The sequence below is a fragment of the Petaurus breviceps genome, unplaced genomic scaffold (genome assembly GCF_028583685.1).
Source record: "Petaurus breviceps papuanus isolate PSGF00001 unplaced genomic scaffold, PetGlider_PUasm1.0 79, whole genome shotgun sequence".
In the NCBI taxonomy this organism is placed as follows: domain Eukaryota; kingdom Metazoa; phylum Chordata; class Mammalia; order Diprotodontia; family Petauridae; genus Petaurus; species Petaurus breviceps.
The window spans coordinates 5,603,724-5,626,608 of NW_027186523.1; the positions used below are offsets into that span (position 1 = coordinate 5,603,724).

A 22,885-nucleotide genomic window follows, 5' to 3' on the forward strand; every position below is an offset into this window, starting at 1 on the left:
CTTTCTCCTTACTCACCAACATGTACTCTGCAACCCAGTGACACTTGCCTCCTGATTGTTCTGGAAATAAGACACCATTTCTCAGCTCCAAGCATTCTCTCTGGATGTCCTCAATGCCTAGAATGCTTTCCCTCCTTTGTTCCATTTACTGTTCTCCCTGGCTTCCTTTAAGTCCTAACTAAAATTCCATCTTTTACTGGAAGCCTTCCCCAACCCCTCTTAATTCTAGTGCCTTTCCTCTGCTAAATAGTTTCTTTATCCTGCCTGATTTGCATTGTATATATTTGTTGGCATGCTGTCTCTGCCATTAGATTGTGAGCTTTTCGAAGGCAGCCGCTTTCTGTATACCCAGCACTCAGCACAGTGCCTGCCAGTAGGAACTTAAGAAATATTTATTGATTGATATTTGCAAAGGCACCTTCAGCAATTGCTCTCTGCCTGGCCCAGCAACCACTGCTGCTTCAGTGGTTACCATATCAGTTCTGCCTCATTACTCTCTCTATCCAGTCTTCCATCATTGAATAACAGATGGAGCTCCTTCAGTGTCCCTTCATCTCCTGGGCCCTCTCTGCTACATGTATCTTAGTCCCTAAGGTCTCTACCTTCTCTAGAGAAGCATTTACTGAGTAAGCTGTCAAAGAATCCTTTCATAGCTTCCCTATTTATATGAACACCCTCAGTTTTCATAGCTCTTTCCATTCTATACAGAGAAATGGGGTAAAGTAGGATACAACCCAAAGAAACTGTGGTTGTCAGGTAAGTGGTGGGTTTGAGCAAAGGGTGTATATGTCTATCTGGTATTTATTGTGTCTAGACATTTATGTGCCCTTTTAGGGGGTAATACATATGCACATGCACATGCACATGCACGCATACTCACATACACACACACACACACACACACACCATGGTGTATCTATAGAATATTCAATTAAAATCCATAAACAATGAAATTATTAACAGCATCTTTTTTTTCCAGAACTGAAAAACAATATACTATTTAAGGAAATACAAATACTTACCCTCATCTCCATCATCTCCAAATGGATAGAAAAGAGCAACAGCTAAATTGATGAATACAGCCAAATTGAATGAAATGCTCCCCCAGAGTGATATATGTCTAGAGAACCAAAACAATGCAGGGTTATCTAGAAGAAGAAAAAATTATTTGTTACAAAGGAGATCTGCTACTTGGTTGGAGGGGAAAGGGATGAAAGACATGGGAGGTAGTAATAGTGATACAAAAAAAAAGAATAGAAAAAGTGAAACAAAAAAATTTACATATTGGCAATTAGATGGAAGATCAGAAGGGGACACAGACACAAACAAGCAGGGAGTTTTGCTACTATCGTGTTAAACTTAATTTATACTTTACATAACATAAGTTCATAGTTTCATAAACAATCTTCTGCTCTTTTTATATTGAAATATTCATATTTAAGGTAATAAAAAATAAAATTACATAAAAAGAAGGCATCATATATTACTGTTTTCATATTCAATGAAATTTAGATAGAAATGATTCTGAGACAAGTCATTGTCCATGTATTCTTTCACATTTAATAGACTATTACACATAGATAAAATGATTTTTTAATGTATCAAAAGTATTGTTCTATAAATTTCTCTTCTGCAGGCAAATAACTAAAACATCTTCAGGACAAACTCCATTATCAAACAAGAAAATGGCCATGAATTTGTACTTCACTCCTATGTGATTTGGATTTCTTCTCCCCAACTTTGCTTTCTGAGGGCTTAAATTTCACATGAACTCTACATATGGAGTGAGGAAGACACAAGTTCATATCCAACCTCAGGCATTACTTACTAACCATGTGATCTTAAGGAAGTCACTTAACCTGTTTGGCACAGTTTCCTCAACTGTAAAATGCAAATGGTAATATTACCTACCTCACGGAGTTATTTGAGAATATGTTTAAAGAAACTATCATCTTTGCCAATACTGGTCTTAATATAAATATATGGAATTATATATTGAACTGTAAGAAATTTGACAAAAATGTATATAATCCAAACAAAACATAGGACCCATAACACTAAGGAAACTATAGAAAAATTAACAGTTTCATGCCGAAAAGAAGAGGATTCAAAGACATTCCTATAACACATGACAAAGGGGAAGGGAGCAAATATTTATTAAGCATCTACTATGTGTTGGGTGCTTTGCTAATAGCTTTAAAAATATCTCATTTTATGTTTACAACAACCCTGTGAGGGAGGTAATGTTATTATTCACATTTTACAGTTGAGGAAACTGTGCCAAACAGGTTAAGTGACTTGCTCAGGATCACATAGCTAATAAATGTCTGAAGATGGGATTGAACTCATGTCTTTCTAACTCCAGGTCCAGTGCTTCTCTGTCAAGTTTCCTAATTTTAACAAGTCAAAAACCTGCAAAATTTTTGGAATAAATTTATATTATTGAGCAATAATCAAGACTGATAATAGGCACATTGCATTGCCTATGTCAAATGTTGTTTACCTCTAGATAGTCTTTGAAAGTACTAAGATCAAAGAATAGAATAAAAGACTCTCCATGAGTGACAGCCACAAAAATTTAGGCCCCAGTGCATTGACAAGGAAGAATGGCATAAATAGCTGAATCATGCAGATCTGTTTGCGTGAATGAAGGGTTTTATGGTGGCAATTCAACAAGTCATTGCTATGAGGAACTACAGAAGTTATCCTTAAGGCTCTCAGACTTAGTGATCAAATAAAATTGTTAAAGGAAAAGCTAGAGATAGTGCAATAAATCCCAGCAGGCTATACATATTTATTGCCTGTTGTATTTGAATTTCCAGCAAAACATGATCTAGTGAATCAAATTTTATTTCAAAAGCTTATTCTCTTTCACTAACAAATGATCCTATAGACCTCAAAAATAATATGAAGAATTCAATCAAACTTTAGTGGAATCAGAATGTTATCATAGGGACGGCTAGGTAGTGCAATGAATAGAGCACTAGCCATGGAATCAGGGGGACCTGAGTTCAAATCCAACCTCAGACACTTAACACTTACTAGCCGTGTGACTTTGGGTAAATTACTTAAACCCAATTGTGCCTCCAAGAAGCAAAAAAAAAAATGTTATCACAGACTGGATTGGTCTCCATCATTATCTAGACAAAATATTGACTCACAAAAATTAGAGAAAAACATTTACAATAAATATTATCATCTGTCAGTACTCATAATCCCTAACCTACATGAAATGAAAAGCTTTCAAATGATAGGTCAACAAGCATTTATTAAGTTCCTATTGCCAGGCATCATGCCAGGTATTGAAGATACAGAAAAAAGCAAAAAAAAAAAAAATACCAGTCACTGTTCTCATGAAGCTCACAGTCTACTGGGTGGAAAATAATGCAAACAATTTATGTACAGACACATGATACAAAATAAACTGAAAATTATCTCAGAGAGAAGGTACTAGCATTAAGGAGGACTGGGAAAGACTTCTGAAAGAATGTGAGACCATAGCTGAGACTTGAAGGAAACCAAGAAACCTAGAAGCTGGATATGAGGAGGAAAAGAATTCTAGGAATGGGGGACAGCCAATGAGAATACAAATTATAGGGATATGGCTGAGAATATAAAAACAATGTCGGAACAGGATGAGATACATATCATACCTATTTTCTTGTCTGCTACTGGAGTTGTAATGAGAATGCTTTCAGGGAAACTACATAGAATCAACTTACATCTTAATTTTTTTAAGTATGAAAAAACAGGGTTTTTTTTTAACCCACTTGTGTAATAGTCTATAGAAAACTTAATGAAAGAAATATTACTAATATAGGAGCTTTGTACCGGAACTATTTTTATCTGAACCCTATCAAAAAGATGAGAATTAGGTGATAATGATAATAATAGCCTTGAATGTGGTTTATGAAATGGCTAAGATCCAAAAGTGAAACAAAACGACCCTCCATGACCAACATCTGTATAAACTCAAGCAACAATATGTCAACAGAGAAACACTGAACAATACAATGGATGAGTCATGAGGATTTGCTCACAGAAATGAATGGGTCTATTATAGTGATGTAAGACCAGTCTTTACTACTTGAAATCATATAAAAGTCATCCTCAGAGAGCCTAGACTTTTGGACCCATGGAGATATTTTAATGAAATGAGAGATATTGTACTACATGTTACTGAAGGCTGCAAAAATCTACTACCTACTTAGTATCTAGAAAGATCAAATGAAGTGATCAGAAATACATCAGAACATTATCCTTCATAAACTAGTATGTGATGATCAGTAATTGGATAAAGACAAACTTTATGATATCCTTGAAAAGTCAACAAACTGTACCAGAACCAGAATATCAACACAGACAAAACTGTAACCTTCAATTGACTCCAAATAAAACTGATCCATCAAAATTTTAGTATCAATTTTTAGCAAATATTCTTAGCACAGTGTTTAGCACACAGCAGATGCTTTATAAAAGCTAGTTCCCTTTCCTTTCCCTTTCCTTTTAGCAATATAAAGACATCTATGAATCTTCTTTCTCCCTTTGTTTTTCCATAGTTTCCTTAGTGTTATGGCTCTTAGTTTTGTTAATATTGTACAAGTTTTTGCCAAGTCTCTTACGTTCAACATATAATTCTAAATGTTTATATTAAGACAGCTATTGCATAGGTGTTAGTCACTTTAACCATGTTCTTCCAATTCAGTTTTGGTTTCAGAGTACAAATACATCTCTTAGTGTGAGTGCATATATATATACATATAAATGTGTGTATGCACACACATGTGTGTATATATGCACATACATGTGTGTGTATGCACACACGTGTGTGTGTATACAAATATATAAGTGGATATATTCATATATGTAATAAGATATTTTGGGTTGAATTCTTTAATTTGGAAACCACACTTACAGTAATTCTATTTAGGATAGATGATAATAGATCTAAAGCTAGGCAGTACTATAATGGGATTAAATTATCTCCCTGAAAAAAGCCAAATTTTCGATGAATTGTCCTTGATATTATTGTACTGGCAGCATGTTTTAAATAGAAAACAGCTTTTTATGGACACAAATACTCTAGCATTCCCACTCTACTTTATATAGATGCCATATATGAATAAAACTGGTATAGAACTGAGTCAAAGGCTTTGTAAAAATAAACAGTAGTACCATATATGTTGCTACTTTTGGAAAGTCCAAAAGCATGCCTCCACTTCACTTCCTAGCCAGTAACTCCAAATTCACTACCACTTATATTCCAGCCATCATCCTAATAGGACCTTAGACTCTGCTGCTAGAATCACTCTGGCTCTAAATAGTGACTTTTACCTTATCTTTCAGGCAGCTAAATGGCACCATGGATAGAGCATTAGGTCTAGAGTTCAAATCCAGCCTCAGATAATTACTAGCTGTGTGACCCTAGGCAAGTCACTTTACCCTATTTGCCTGATTTTCTCATCTTTTCCAAGAAAACCCAAAGGAGGTCCCAAAAAGTTGTATATGGCTGAAATGATTGAATAACAACACATTATCTTGCAAAAATCAGGCCTTTACTTTCCAGACACAATATCCAAACCACAACACCTCTAACGTACCTTTCCCTCCTTACCAGTTACCCTTTATATGTTGATTTCCCCCATGAGAATTTAAGTTCTTTGAGGACAGACACAATTTCAGTTGCTCATATTCTAATCCCCAGTGTTTAGCACAATGTCTGGTACATTGTAAGTACTTAATAAATGCTCTATCTATCTATCTATTCATCTATATATCTATCTATGTATCCATCTATCCAGAAGGGTCGCTAGCATTCTCATCCTTTGGTAAAAAGTTATGTCATCCCTTAAGTTAAAGAAGGCAGGATCAGGCTTATGTCTGAAAAGAAGCTGGCAAAGTGCTGTGCTAGTAATTCATGAACTACAGTGAAGAGTTATGAGCATCTTGTCCAGCCTCACCACTTTCTAGATTGTGAGATAACCCAGAATTTTAGTTACTGCCCTTGCTATAACAATTCAGCTGTTCAATATATTAATAATATCTAAGCTTTCTATATACTGTTTGGGCCAAACACTAAGATAACCAAAAATTTTCACCATCTCCTTCAGGGAATTCTCTCTTGCATATGATTTCTTCATATTTTAATATATTTCTCAACTCTCTGTAATAAAGCTTTAATTGATGTTTATTTTGGTCTTGGCACTATTTGACTTCTTGTATTGCCTTAACCTTTTAATTTTTGCTTTTAACTGTTAAGGAAATTCAGAACTTCTGATATGTTTTGTGTTTCTATATTCATTTCCACATGATTTTTTTCAGTATTTGTTTTCTTCAGCATATACCAGATAGATATTAATGCAATATACCAATGTCTTTTCATAGATCTTCAATAGCTCTCTAAAATTTTCCCTTGCTTGTATTTGATGCCTGTTTTATGGGTATTCCTTGATACACTTTTCCTCCCATTTTTTTTAACCATGGGAGTGACTACTGGCTATCTTTAGGACTTTCAGAATTTTAATTGAAGTATGCTCATCTCCTTTTCTTTTTTCTTTTTTATGTTTATTTTTATTTTACATCATCCAGTTCCACAAGATTTTGAGTTACAAATTTTCTCCCTGTCTTTCCGCTACCCACCACCCCAAAACAGCAATCCCACTGTATACCCCTGCCCCAATCTGCTCTCTCCTATATCTTCCCCCAAACCCCCTCTGACTTTCCAGTAGGGCAAGATGGATCTCTATGCACCACTGCCTGTATAGCTTATTTCCCAGTTGCATGTAAAAAAAAGTGTATATATATTTTAAACATTTGATTTTAAAACTTTGGATTCCAGATTCTTTCCCTTCCTCCCTCATCACCCACCTTTACTGGGAAGATAAGCAATTCAATATAGGTTCTACTACAATATAGGTTGTAGCTACACAAAGCATTTCTATCGTGGATATACTGTAAAAGATTGACTATATTTCCCTCCATCCTATTCCACCCCCACTTGTTCTATTCTCTACTTTGACCCTGTCCCTTTTCAAAAGTGTAGGCTTCCAACTTCTCTCCTCCCCAACCTGCCCTCCCCTCCATCATCCCCTGTCTCATCCCTTTCCCCCCTAATCTCCTGTAGGGTGAGATACCCTATTTAGTATATATCTCATTCCCTCCCTAAGCCAAATTGAATGAGAGTAAAGTTGACCCATTCCCTTTTGCCTTCCTCTTCTTCCCCTCCATTGTAACAGTTTTCCCTTGCCTCTTCTATATGGGATAATTTACTCTACTCTGTCTCTCCCCATCTCATTATATTTCTCACCTTTTAAGTATCATCCCTTCCTATTCAACTGGTCCTGTGCCCTCTGTCTATGTATACCTGTAAACATATATATATATATATACACACACTCACATATGTATTCATACATCCATATACCTCCTTTATAGACATATGTATGTATGTATACATATATATACATACATTTCTATTTCCTTCAACTATTCTCATGCTGAGAAAAGTTTCATAAGTTACAATTATTGTTTTTCCATGTAGGAATGTAAATAGTTCAACTTTGATAAGTTCCTTATGATTTCTTTTCCATTTACCTTCTCATGCTTCTCTTGCTTCTTTTATCTGAATGTCAAATTTTCTATTCAACTCTGATTTTTTCATCAAGAATGCTTGAAAGTCCTCTATTTCATTGAATGACCATATTTTCCCTGAAACATGACACTCAGTTTTGCTGGGTAGGGGATTCTTGGTTTTAATTGCAGCTCCTTTGAACTCCAGAATTTCATATTCTAAGACCTTCAATCTTTCAGTGTAGAAGTTGCCAGATCCAGTGTTATCCTGATTGTGTTTCCACAATATTCAAATTGTTTCTTCTCAGCCACTTGTAATATTCTCTCCTTGATCTGGGAACTCTGGAATCTGGCTATAATATTCCTTGGAGTTTTCTTTTTGGGAACTTTTTCAAGAGGTGATCAGTGGATTCTTTCAACCTCTATTTTGCCTTCTGGTTCTAAAACCTCACGGCAATTTTCTTTGAGAATTTCTTGAAGGATGATTTCTAGTTGTTTTTTTTTTATCATGGCTTTCAGGTAGTCCAATAATTTTTAAATTATCTCTCCTGGATCTATTTTCCAGGTCAGTGGTTTTTCCAATGAGATATTTCACATTGCCTTCTATTTTTTAATTCTTTTGGATCTGTTTAATAGTATCTTGATTTCTCATAAAGTGACTAGCTTCCATTTGTTCCTATCTAATTCTGAAGGAATGATTCTCTTCAGTGAGCTTTTGAGATTCTTTTTCCATCTGGCAAATTCGGCTTTTTAAGGTATTCTTCTCCTCATTGCCTTTTTGAGCCTCTTCTGCCATTTGAGTTAGTCTATTTTTTTTTTTAAGTAATTGGGATCAAGTAACTTGCTCAAGGTTACATGGCCAGTTATTTCTGGGTGTGGTGTTAAGTATCTGAGCCCGGATTAGATCCCAGGTCATCCCGACTCTGGGGCTGGTGCTCTTACTCACTGCACCACCTGGCCGCTCCTAAGCAACTGGGGTTAAGTAACTTGTTCAAGGTTACATGGCCAGGTGTTTCTGGGTGGGTGCTAAGTGTCTGAGCCAGGATTAGATCCCAGGTCATCCTGACTCTGGGGCCGGTACTCTTACTCATTGTGCTACCTGGCTGCCCTTTGTCTATTTTTTAAGGTGTTATTTTCTTCACTCAGGTTGTTGACTCTCTTTTCATGATTTTCTTGCATCATTCTCATTTCTCTTCCCAATTTTTCTTCCACTTCTCTTATTTGGTTTTCAAAATCCTTCTTAAGCTCCTCTATGGCCTTTAACCAATTCATTTTTTCCCTGGAAGCTTTTAGTACAGGAGTTTTGACTTTGTTGTCTTCCTCCTGTTCCATGCTTTGATATTTTTTGTCCCCAAAAAAGGAGTCCAAAGTCGGATTTCTGTGCTTGCTTTGCTTCCTTTGCTTGTTCAATTTGCCACTCAATTACTTGACTTTTGAGCTTTTTGCCACAGTAGAATTCTGCTACCAGAGATTAGGGCTTTGTCCCAAATTGCTAGTTTTCTCAGCTGCTAGAGCTATTAGTTGAGTGCCCTCTCATAAACCTCCACTGGCTCTGGCATACTGGTCACACACCCCAGGACCTCCACCCTAGACAGCAATCCAGATCCAAGCAGGTTAAACCCCTCAGACTGGTCTCTTGGTCCCCCTACAATCTGCAGGCCAGGAACTCTGAAGCAGCCATGTGGCAGCCATGCCTCAGTTGCTTCTCTCTCTGGGGGCAGAGACTCCCTGTTCCCAAAGTCCATTGACCTCTCACTTTGTCTTTGGCATCTATGGGTTTATATTTCTGGAAATTGCCACAGCTGCTGGTGATCCACTCTTCCAAAATCCCTCTAGCCACCACTGGTTGGGCCTGGGGCTAAAACCATGGACTAACGAGGGCCTGGGCTCTATTCCCAGTGGATCAACCCTTCCTGCCAGTCTGATGGGCTGTCTTCAGCAGGACGTTTGTTTCTCTCTGTCACTTTGTGTGTTCTGTAGCCCTAAAGTTTGTTTAGAGTCATTTTTATAGGTATTTGAGGTGGTTATGGGGGGAGTGCAGGGAGTATTCTTGCTTCTATGCCGCCATATAGCAGGAAGTAATTCTTAGCAACAATTACATGCCTCACAGGCACAATGAAACCATCAGCCACCTCACTAATCTCCTTTTCAAAATAATTTCAGACTTTGGGCAGTTTTTTATCAATTGTTTTGTTATTGTTTCCAGGGTCTTCAACTTCCCCTTCTTCTTTAGTAACTCCTTAATTTATCTCTTTATAAAGCTAATATAGATTTAAGATTGAAGTTATTTTTTATCATTGTCCTTCACTACTCAGCACTGTGTTGTTGTGTAACTAGATTCAAACCCTTCCTTTGCTACTCTCCAACTGTGATGTTGAAGTAGTTACTTAATCTCTCTTTTCTCATCTGTCTCAGCTTTCTCATCTGTAAAAATGAAGGGGCTGGAGTAAGTATTCTAATTTGCCATCTAGCTATAAATTCATCCTAGAATCCTATAACATAATGACTGAGTTCATGGCAGATATTGTTCATGGAGGGCTTTTTGATTCCATTTTTGGAGCACAGCATTCCATAGGATCCATCCAAAGGTAAGCTACTTCCAATTATATTAGATAAATCTAACTATTATTTTTATGTCATTTTTATTATTGAGAGGTGCTATAGAAATCCAACAAAAGTAATTAATTAGTATATGTGCATATGCATATATATATGGCATACAGAATTTTCATTGAAAAAGTTTTACATGGGATAATAATAATAAAGGGAATGGTTCCACATTTTCAATAATAAAGGGAATGATTCCACATTTTCGATTATTCTATAAAATGTTGTGAAAATACATTTTAAAAATTCATATTCAATGATGATGTTTTGTGGTACTGTCAAAGTATTACTTAGCAAGTCATACTTATTAATTTCTTGTATACTATTATTTAGCAATCAACAAATCAAAATTTCTAGGATCTATGATTTCATCAGTATAGGGGGCTCCTCCAACCAATACCTATTAAAACCTCTTCCTTCCTTAAGATCCTATTATACTTAGGAAATATTCTGGGCAAAAGGAATGATATCATTAGCTAGAAGCAGTGACACCGAAGTTAAAAGTTGGAAAATATTTGCTTTAACAAAATGCTTTTCAAATCTAGGATTCCTGCCAAATTGGAAGTACCTTCCCAAAAGTCAGAAAAAGCTAACATCCTTTTATTCTTTAATGTCCAAAATCATAAGACCATAAGAAATCTTCAGTTTTGTGAGCCAGGAAAATACTTTATATCTTAGATTCTATTAATGGATATTAGGTAATAAAAGCCAATATTTATGCGATAAGTTTTACAAAGTTGGTAGGTTTTTTGTGGAGGATAGGTAGAAAGACAGGGATGTGAACTGAAAAGTATTAGAAGGCATGGATGGGTTCTGATCTATACTAATACTGGGAATACCCAAATTCATGAGGTCATAGATGAACATAAGTATTGAAGTAAGTTTTATAATCAATAATCCAGTTATTTCACTTCATCTGACTCCAAGCATCATATTTTAAGATTTTTATGATTTAGTGAGACACTTTGAAAAATTTAGAAAATTTGCTCAATCACAAGACAATAGAGGAAGAGGGTGCTTGCTTGTTTTCTATATTCTATTCACAATTTGTTAATGACCATTCAAGGCCTATTGAGTGAACATCAGCTATGCAGCTGTTTATCTTTCTGTCCAACAATGAAATGTACAGCTGTTACTTTGCAATCCATAATATTTACAAAACTAGAGGATTGCAGGCAAAAGACTATCTAATTAGTCAGTTTCACATGTTTTCTCTCTTTTTTTTCCTGTAGTAAGTGGCAGGTGTCTCCATTTCAGCAGTAGGCTCAGTTTATAATTTTAAGCATGCAATATTAGACTTATAAGAAATACAAGTTAAAAAGAGGACTGTTGCCATGAAATATGATTAAATTTATTATTGTCTCATATATAAAGTAATAATTTCATTTCATTAATTAAAATACTTACTCCTGATTTTTTTCTGCCATTTCATTTCATTGTAAAGATCTTCTGTTTGTTGGAAAAAGTCATTCACTTTGCTTCCTTGTTCATCTCTCTCAGTCATGTTGAATACACGACTTTTAGATTCTCGAGTGAGGTATTCACATATATTTGGAACAGGGAAAACAATCTGTTCCATAGTTCTATCATGACGAACAATCTGAAATATAAATTTTTGATATCTTTAGATTTCTAAGCACTTGAATCTAAATCTACTTTTCTTCTTTTAGTCTGAGTATATATAATGTAAACTCTGAAATGAATTCAGTTATATGAAAAATATGCCTGATGCTTAATTTCCCCCCCCCCAAGAAATAAGAATTAATATTTCTTATCCTTTCTGAATTAAAATTATGTTTTGGCAAGCTTTATAGTTGTTGTCTCACTCTAACTCGATGTGTAAAGAGGATTGCTTTAAAGACAACAGATAAGGGGAAAACAGGATGATGTTTAGAAAACACAGACACTATTCTTTGAAAGGTCTTTGGAGATTAGTTGCAAGTTATGTATCTAATAGTAATTCCACAGGCAATTTAATGTATACTATCACCTTATTAATCCTGATCCCCTTAATTTGGAATCTGATTATTCAGACAGGGACTGAGCTAAAGCTCTTAGAATATACATATATTATGCAGAAATGATTGGTATAAACACAATTGCAGAGTCATTTTCTCATACTCCTAAGGGGTAAGGGGTGTTTCCACATATGACAGAAGAACTTTCAAAAGTTTGGAATATTGGAACAACAGCAACAATTTGACAGTGATAAATTCAAGGTCTCATATTTAATTTCAAAAAAAATAATTGTGCAAGCACAGGATTGGAGATAGCTGAATTGATATCAATTCATGTGAAAAAAGACCTCAGTATTTTAGTTGACCACAAGTTCTGTGCTTGCTAAAAGGTTATTATACTCTTAGTCTACATCAATAAAACTGCACTGAGTGATTTCACAAGAGATAATGAATCTATGACATCTGGAATATTATATTCAATTATGGAATAGGCATCATAAGATATTAACAAACTAGAGGACATATGGGCGCAAGTGACTAGAATGAGGGAGAAGTCTGAAAATCATATGAGTAATGGTTGAAGAAGTGAAGGTGTTTAGCATAAAGATATCATTGATAGAGAAGACATTAATGATCTTCAAATACTTAAAGGGCTATAATGGGAGCAGACATTTTGTATAAAGTTGCAGCTAACAAAAAGAACCAATGGAGGACACTTTTAGGGAGGCAAACTTCTGCCCATTATAAATAGTATTCTAATAATTACAGCAATCCAAAAATGAAATGTTACAAGTAGGGAATTCCTCATCACTGGAAGCATTCAAACAGAGTGTGGACTACAGTGTCAGGGATTGTTGTACTGAGCTGACAGTTGGAATTGTAAGGCCTCTTTCAAGTCGAAAAGTTGAATTTAGATTCTAAGGTTCTATTATCTGTAATCAAAAGATTGATGTGATAATTAAATATTGTTTTCATCAAACTTATTACAGTAGTTCTCCAGAATGTCACTAGGGAGCAATATTTTTAAATGAATTTTTTACTATTTGTGCCTAACAATAATGAAATAATTCGGTAATAAAATTTTTCATTTTAGAATTCTATAATATAGAATTTCATTGGTTCAAAATAATTTTCCTTTGGATAGTCTAAATGGACACTATTTCCAAAGGTTAATTAAGTTGAGAACATACTATACATTGGACTAGATGATCCCTGGTATTCTATCTCTGAGAATGTGCGAATCTTTGCATGTGGGGTATGACATATGGACAATTGAACATTGTTTTTTTATAGAGATAAAACTTACTCTCTCTTTTTGCAATATTAAATGGAAGCATTTTTCATTATCTGGATGCAAAAAGGTCCCTATTTGTCAAAGAGCTCTGAATCTCAGACTTTTTCAATGAAGAGATATCCTGAATTCCAACTTTCTTACCTCCAGGAAGAAAAGCAAGCTATGACTCTTTTCCCGGAACTTTGTTGGCAAAGCATAAATGATCCCAAGTATGGCAAAAAAAAAAAATGGCATTAATTGTGTGGATAATAAGAAGTAAGTGTTCCTTTTTCAGCTTTGGAGTACACTTGTGAAAAAGCACTTCATTGGGAGTAAGAAGACTTGGTTTCAAATCCTGGTAATATTATTTCTCCCTTTGACTTGAAGGCAATTGATTTTATATAGATGGACTGTAGTTTCCTCATTTGTCGAAAAAGTGGGTTGAACTAAATGATCTCTAAGGTACCTTTCATTTCTCATTCATCTAATCTATCATATCTCACACTGTGCACATAAAAATAGCCACTGAAATTAATATGTATGGATATAAATTAAGAACAATAAGTATCCATGTGATTAGCTTTGCCAACTGATTTTAAAATGATAGCTTAGTGACTAAATGGATGTTTCTCACAGTATATCTTCTATTTGTATTGACTCCATGCCTTCTTTACTTCTATCTTTAAATGTCTGACAACATGAAGGTCGGGTAGGGTAGGGCTAGATATTGGATACTGAGAATGGAAGTGGTTCAATTAGTCCAAGCCCATGACACTATCTCAAAATATCATTGCTCCTTTCTCTGTTTCTTTCACTTGGAAGAGTTTTTTGTAAAATTCTCAAATTCTAATTTAATGAGATTTTTGCAATTTAAAATAAACAAACTACTACTTCATTAATGTTTTCATTAATTACAATGACTTCCTTAAATACTTTTGCCTTGCAATCATTGCTTCCTTTGAAAACTTTTCTAGTTTATAATATGAAGGGCTAGGGAAAAAAAATCTCCAATTTTTAAAAGTGTATATTCTTATTTCCCATATATCAATCTCACAGGATTTTCCAGTATATCCATAAGCTAAATCATTTAGTTCTATTTAATTTTGCTAGAAATATTTGAGGATGGTCTAAAATTAAAAATAAAATTGTTTCTATTATAGTTGTCCTCATCCAAGAAACAAAAATACATTACTTCAATTTGTGCTGTATGGTTAGCATAATATTTCAAAGCTTCATCTCCTTCCTCTGGATCAGACCCTGGTTTAAGCATCTGCTGCAATGCTTTATTATGGCGAGCCAGCTAGAAAAAAAATGAAAAAAAAAAGTTATTTCTTCAGGCTTACAGTGGTAAGTATTGATGCATATTCTTTAAAAAAAAATGTCTGTTATTATATCATCACTATCTTTAATAATCTCCTCTACCTGCAAAAATGTCAACAAATTACAAAACTACACTTAAACACTTAATGTGATCATGAAATATATAAATATTTTATTATCTGTTTTCCAGTATCATTATTGTTTTTTCAGTTACTAGTTTTAGCAGTCTTTTCCTTTTCAGTTCATTTTTCACGATCTTTTTATTCACATTGTTACAGTCACTGTGTTCACTGTTCTCTTGGTTCTGCTATTTTACTTTGCCTCATAGAAAGCTTCCCAAAATTTTTTAATTTCTTCTCTCTCTACTTTGTACTGAATAATAATATTCCATTTCATTCATATACCACAATTCATTCAGCCATTCTCACGTTGTTGAACACTCAATTTGTTTCCAGTTCTTTCCTATTAATATTTTGGTAGATACTATATTGAATCTTCTTTGGATCTCAAGATTTCCTTGAGGTATATTTTCAGGAAGGGGATCACAGAATAATGAAGCATATTATTCAGGTTATATTTTCAAATTAACTTTCCAATTTGTACGTATATGACCAGACATTTTTTTGAAAGGTGAATATGGCGGCTATGTGGAGGAATACTGCAGAGGGGAGAGACTAAAAGTCAGATCAATTAGGAGACTATCTACCATATTCCACATGAAAATTGATGAGGGCCTAAGCTAGGTTGTTGGCTACATAAGTAGAAGATATAGCAACTGACTGGATATGGAAGTGAGGGGAAAAGAGCTAAGGATGAAGACAAGAATGTGAATAATGGTTGAATGAAAGAATAACAAAGATGCCCTCAAATTTGAATAAATTATTTTGTTGAAATATTTCATTTTCTCCTATCGTCCAATTCTCCTCCATATAACTGCCACGATCAACCCTCTAAAGCACGGCTGACCATTTATATACTCATATACATATTATATTTGTACATCTACTCTGTAGTCTTTTTGCATATCATGTAATTTGCACCATCACATTAAATGCATGTGTATGTATAAATGTATAAATATATACACAATACATGTATGGATATATACACATGTATAAATATATGTGTATATGCACATGCTACATATTTACATGAACTGCTAGAGAACCTCATTTGTTGAATGTCTATTATATGTAATGTTCAGTTGCACATAATGCATTTTATACACATACATGTTCACAGAGAAGCCTAAGCAGTTGATAACTAGGAAACACAACTATGTATGTTGGGTAAATGCTACTTTCTCTTCTTTCCTCAAACTTGATCACCTAAAGCACACTGTGGAAAATGCTAACAAAATGAATCAGGAACAGTAGTGCAAATGTGCAGACAACTCCAAGAAAAACAAATGGAGTTATGCAAATGAAAAGTGCTCCTCCATTACTCAAAATATTCAATGGCTCCCTATTACATTTAGGATGGAGGTTCTAAACTTTTTGTGTTTCATGGACCCCTTTGCGAATCTGGTAAAGCCTATAGGCTCCTTCTCAAAATAATGTCTTTAAGGGCATAAAATGGAAAAGATTACAACGGAAATTTATTGCTTTGAAATATAGTTAAAATGTTTTAAATTAGCTAACAAGCCTATATTAATAACTATTTCTCTGAGGATACAACACAGACTCTTCAGGTTAACATTTAAAGCCCTTCCCAGCCGGCTGCAGTCTATATGTCCTGGGGAATTGAACATCCCTCCTTTTCTTACACTCTATATTCCAGCTAAACTGACCTACTTGTTCATCATGAAACTTGGTCACCATCTCCTACCTCTGAGCCTTTGCCCAGGCACTATAAATTCCTACCAGAATACACTTCACCCTCACCTCTGACTCTTACATTCTCTAGAGTCTTTCAAGGTTCAGCCCTTTACTGACTGACCATCCCATTTGTTAAATTCTTTCTTCCTCCACCAATTATTGTGTATTACATATGTTTACATGTTATATCCCTCCAGTAGAACATAAACTCCTTGATTGCAGAGGGATTGCTTTCTATTTTGCTTTACCATCCCCAGCAACTAGAACTGTCTTGTAAATAAGAATCTCTCAATAGAAGCACTCCTGAAGACATTAAAAAGAATAAGTATATGGTTTTATTTGAAGTGTTATTGATGACTTTGGGGGGTTTTTTACACTACACTTACTTTCCAACTATTCACACCACCCCCAGAAACTTTCCTTTTGAAAACATAAGTTATGTAACACCAAGTAACAACAGTCTGTCTCACAGCATATGTGACATGTTGTATCCATAGTCTGCAACCTCTTCAGTAAGAAGAGGGAAGAGTGTTCCTACATATGTACTTTCTCCTAACTTCAGAGGTCTCTTGTGCTTTTATTTTTATTACTGTAGTTTTCTTTGTTATTCTCTTAGTTCTGTTCTCTTCACTTGTGCAAACAGTATTTAAGATAATTTCAAAAGATGTATTTCAAAAATGTTTTGAGTCATAATAATGTAATTGGAATACACATTAGTTTGTTGTGGTTGTGGTTGTGTTGTGGTTGTAGTTGTGTTGTGGTTGTTGTGATATGTCATTTCATTAGCACTGAGAACTGGCAATAAGGAAACCATTTACCAATGTAGATTAGCCATTGTTCTGTAATATAGTCTTCGTTTTCTGAAGTCCTGAGAAGTTAAGGGAATGCTCATGGTAAGAGAGTCAGTATGTGTCAGCGTGAGAGCTAAACCCAAGTACATCTGTATCTGAGGCTCTCCAGTCATTATTCCATGCCGTCTCAAAATATACTCGTAGCCTCCTGAAGCTAATGAAGACCACATTAATCTGAATGTTGTCTTGCAGTTGTTGTTTTTTTTTTTAAGTCGGCTTCATTATCTTATAGCCAAGCAATGTGTTGGCAAAAATCTCTGCAATGTTTATGTTTATCTGTGTACTTAAAAGATCAACCTAGCTTAGTGGGCTAAGCACTTCATAAGAAACTCAGTGTCATCACATCCAATTTTATATCTATTTATGACTTGCTTTACTCAGTGCATACGTGAGTCTGACCAAGCCAATCTATATCCTTTTCCTTCTTTCCAGCTTTCTGAAAGCGGGAAAAGCCAGAGAACTGTGGTCAAATATCAGGTAATGGAAATAAATCAACTGTCACTGATAAATCAAACATTTCTCACAACTTTGCAAGTCAAGGTATAAATAATATTGGTGTTTTATAGAGGAAGTGTGAAATAGTTTTGTTATTTGGGGATTTAAAAGCAGAGGATTGAGTATCAAACTAATTGCTTCCATGTTACAACTAATCTGCACATAGTCCAATGAATAGCTCTAATTTTCATCAATCAAGGCATGTATATATTTGTGATATCACATAATGTTTAAAACTTTAAAGAGTATAGAATATTTACATATAATATTTTAGATAGAATGACAATCCTTTTATACTAGAGAAAAAAATGCAATTTCTAAGGGAGGAATCTTTGACTCAATCATACTTTTCACCTGTAAACTGTCATGTGTCCTTTCCTATACTATACTATGTAAAAAATAAATAAATAACAGAAATACTTTAAGAAAGTAATAGCACTATTATTAGTCTACTCTTGGAATTCAAAATTGAAACCATTTGGCAAGTTACAGTAATGCAGAAATGGCATGTCCATGGAGAATGGTCAGAGTGAGAAATCCAATTTAAACACTAATTAAAAACTGACAAGCAGCTAATGAAGATACTGAATGATAGGCATCCTATGAAACCTAACCCTATTACTTAAAATGACCCTAATAACTGTACTTGGAATTAATGGCACTCACTTCAAGACATGGTTTGAAAGACTAACCAACAAAAAGTTTCAAAAAATCAATTTTAGCAGTAATGAGGGACTGAACTAAGAATACAATGCTACATGTTAAAAAGAAGAAATATCATTCCTGGAAAAATTCTAAATCTTAGAAAATATTGTCATTCTACTTGTTACCATTAAAATCTGTAATACAAATAAGTAAAACTAAATCAATGAGTGTTTATTGAAACTTTATTATGTGCCAACCACTGTGTGAAGGTCTGGAGATAAAAAGAAAGGTGAAAACTCATATTTGAATGAGGGAAGCAACATGGAAAAAAAAATTTTGCATGCATGCATGTATGTATGTATACTGATAGAGATTCATACAAGGTAAATTGGAGATAATCTCAGAGGGAAGGCAGTAGTGATGAAGGCAATCAAGTCAAGGCTTCTTGAAGAAGGTAGAATTTTAGCTGAGACTTAAAGGTAGCCAGAGAAGGCAGGAGACAAAGATAAAGAGGAAGAACATTCCAGGAATGAGAAGCTTCCAGTAAAAAGGTATAGAATCAGCAGATTGTTAATCATATGGAAAATAATAGTGTATATAGATAGGAGTAAAGTATAAAAAGGATAGGTGGGAAGAGCCTAGGTTTTAATATTTGATCCTGGAGGTAATGAGGATCCACTGAAATATATGGAGTAGACGAGTGACATGGTCAGTTATACATTTTAGGATGATTCTTTGGCAGATGAGGGGAAGGTAGAGTGGAGTAGTGAGAAACTTGGGGCAGGCAGACCAAGCAGAAGGCTATTACAATAGACTCAGGGGGCGGCCAGGTGGTTCAGCGAGTAAGAGCACTGGCTCCAGTGTCGGGATGACCTGGGGTTCAAATCTGATACTTAGCAGCACACCCAGAAATAACTGGCCGTGTAACCTTGAGCAAGTTACTTAACCCCGATTGCTTAAAAAAAAAAATAGACTCAGTGTGAGATGATGAGAGCTGTACTAGGGAGATAGCTATTTCAAAGGAGAAAAAGTGGTATACATAAAAGATTTTACAAAGGTAGAATTGACAGGACTTGGCAACAAAGTGGATACAGAGGGGTAAGAGTGAGCAATTTACATCTCAATTCAATATGCCATACATTAAGAGCCTGCTGTGTGAAAGGTGCCATGCTAGGCATTAGTTGATACAAAGACAAAAACAAAATACTCCTTGTTTTCAAAGATATTACATTTTACTGCCTTTCTATATCTTTTAGATATTATACCCACAGAGGCAGCATAGCATAATATTAAGGATCTGGTTTCAGATTCAGGAAGAACTGGGGCAAAGTAAGGACACATTACCTATGTGAACCTAGGCAAAGCACTAAATTTCTCAGTATCCCACGCAACTCTAAGATTATAATTTTTGTTTCATTACAATAAATTTTATTAATATAGTGCTCTTACATCACCAAAACTTCTCCCAATATACTGTCTGTAAACATTAATTGAAATATCGTTGCTATAACTTTGAGATCTTTGTCCAACAACTAAGTTCTCCAGCTGACGTGGAAGAACTGTACCATATTAATACTGATATTCTCATTCTAAATGAAATCGGAAGACATAGGGAAGTTGCAAGTAAATAAAAGAATGTCTTTTCTTTGAAGAGGCAAATAAGGGAGTTGAAAGAGTTATGCCTAAAGACAATAAGTCAAGAGAATTGCCAGGTTAGAGTACAAATTAATTTCTTAAACATTATGAAGGAGTAAAGTCAAATCACAATCAGTAAGGCAATAGAAAGGGAAATGAAAGTAAGAAAGTATATTGTGAGATCAAATTATTCTAGATCATCCCAAGAGCCTTCGCAGATGAAAGTGGAAGAAGGATAATAAAGAATAGTCTTTCTATACCAAACTCTATCCACTGTGCTACCTAGCTCTTCCTAAGACTTCTATATGAGGAGGACTCCCAGGCCATATCTCATTCCTCTCCAGGCTGCACTCAGGGTTTCCTCTATGAATTTTTCTTCCCCTCCACTGAGTACCTTTCCCCTTTTCAGTTTCCTTGTGTGTGTTGTCTTCTCCCATTAGAATGTAAGCTCCTTGAGGGCAGAGACTCTAATTCTTTCTAATCACATTTGTATTTCTAATGCTCAGAACAAAGCTAGGACATAGTAAGTTCTGAATAAATGTTTGCTGATTGAATATATAACATATACACAGATATGTATATATATTTATATGTGAATATATACATATATACATTCAAATTCTAACTATATCTTTGATATTTACATATATCTATATTAAACAGATAAATATTTCCACATTCTATATGTAATACTTGCAAAATATGCACACAGAGAGATTTCATAAATCTTGGAAGCTCCCAGCTTTCCCTAGCAAAGACAATCCCCATCTGCTCTGCAACTTACAGTCTTAAGGAATTGCCTGGGGTAGTGAGAGATTAAGCCACTATCCAAGGTCAAATAGTCAATATATGGCAGAGATGAAATGTGAAATTTGTCACACCTTCTTGACTCTTTATCTGCTACCTCACTCTCCCTCTTTAGGTGCATCTGCATCTGCATCTATATCAATCTGCCTCTAGGCAGGTGGGATGGTGGGTAGAGAACTAATCTCAGAGTCAGGAAGACATGGGATCAAGTTCTATTCATGGCACATACTGACTCTGGGAGACTATACAACTTCTCAATGCCTTAGGGAATTCTCTAAATTTTAAGATTCAAAACTAGCATCAACCTTCTTTGCAGAGAGAGCATCTTCACTGGGAATACTGATAACAAAATCACAGATTTGACCCAAGGGGCTGTGTGGCAAACATATGTATTTCACATATAAATATACAATCAGGCTACTAAATGATTAGTTTTGAATTGATACTTCTACTGATTTATTCAAATACAAATGACCAGATCAATTTTAACATTTGGGCCAGGTTCCTCTTATCAAATTATTGAATTTCCTTCTTAATTACTGGAATTTTAGCACATATTTCAAGTTTAGTCCTCATTAGTAAAAATACGAGAAATCAAGATATTGCAGCTAAGAAGGATTCAATAATAATTATTTTTAGTGTTCTTTGTCACTTGCAGATTTCCATTTGTAAAATTCTGATTTTAGGTGGAAACAACAATTTACTTGTTACTGATTTTGAGGTTAAAGATTAAAGTCATAAAAATTTACCTTTTATACCCTTATTTGAATCACTTAATAATTATTTTATTATCCTAACATCCTAATTACCAAAAAATGCTCTTGTATTAGAAAATATAAATCAAGAAGGTATTAAACCATGGTCATGGCATTAATTTAGTAACTGAAATAATGGCATTGTATGAACATCAGCCAATTTGTTTTCATGGTAGGCTTTCTTTCTGGATGGTACTCTGGGTTAGCAATGCATTGAGCTAACGCCTGTTACTACACTGTGGCTGGTTTTCAGTACTTCCCCTGGGTAAGACGTCATTCAGAATGGAAAGAAATTAAGCAAGGCAAGTGAATAATAATTATAATAGTTCCCATTTATATGAGAGTTTTATAGTTAATAGACTGTTTTCCTTTATAACAACCCTGGAAGGTAGGTAGTGAAAGTATTATCATTATCTCATAGATGAGATCTGATGCTTAGAGGGGTTATGTGACCTTGCATGGCTTATAAATGTAGGAATAAAAATTCAAACCCAGACCTAATATTTCTTTTTCTTAATTAAACCTGTGGTTTCACTGGTATAGAGAACTCTAGATGAGGAAACCACTCTTCTAATTTGGATTGCTACCTGCTCCATTATATATAGGATGATAGGTATCTGGGGCACCAAACTGATAAGTGACTTGCCCAAGGTCACAATACCTCTCTTAAGTACTTTTTTACTACCACATGCTTTCTCTATATCAAAAACAAATAAAACATATAAGAAGTCACAAAAGGAAAAATAAGAAATCTAATGGCTTGCTATCCATAGCTAGGAGTTAGAATCTATGAGATCTTAGATTCTCTAGTCACTTGGTTCTTTGGATAAAAGAATTAATAATATTAATGCATCATACAAGATTGCAAGGATATACTCATTTTAGTGAAACTTCATTTAGTATCAGCAAAACAGAATTTCAATGATGCTGTATTTTTGGAGCTTTTCTCTCCTCTTTTTTGGCATCTAGGTGGCAGAACAGACCACTGGATTGGAGTCAGGAAGGCCTAGGTTCAATCCTGACCTCGGATGCTTACTCTGGACAAGACATCTGACCTCCCTGAGTTTCATTGTCCTAATCTGTAAGATGGGTAACGATAATAGAACCTAGATCACAGGATGTTGGGTATGTAAATTACTTTGCAAATCTTAAA

The 22,885-nt window shown here is 34.8% G+C and overlaps 1 protein-coding gene across 3 annotated transcripts in view; it reads right to left on the reverse strand.

Annotated features, from left to right (window-relative positions):
• Positions 1 to 22,885, reverse strand: part of LOC138175799 (inositol 1,4,5-trisphosphate-gated calcium channel ITPR2) — a 529,022-nt gene that overhangs the window by 106,089 nt on the left and 400,048 nt on the right. For all 3 annotated transcript variants that reach the window (XM_069106292.1, XM_069106291.1, XM_069106293.1), the window contains 3 exons: positions 14,600 to 14,707; positions 11,584 to 11,776; positions 1,023 to 1,148 (listed from right to left, as the gene is read on the reverse strand). In XM_069106292.1, the coding sequence (XP_068962393.1) occupies positions 1,023 to 1,148; positions 11,584 to 11,776; positions 14,600 to 14,707 (427 nt within the window). The remainder of the gene's footprint in view (positions 1 to 1,022; positions 1,149 to 11,583; positions 11,777 to 14,599; positions 14,708 to 22,885) is intronic.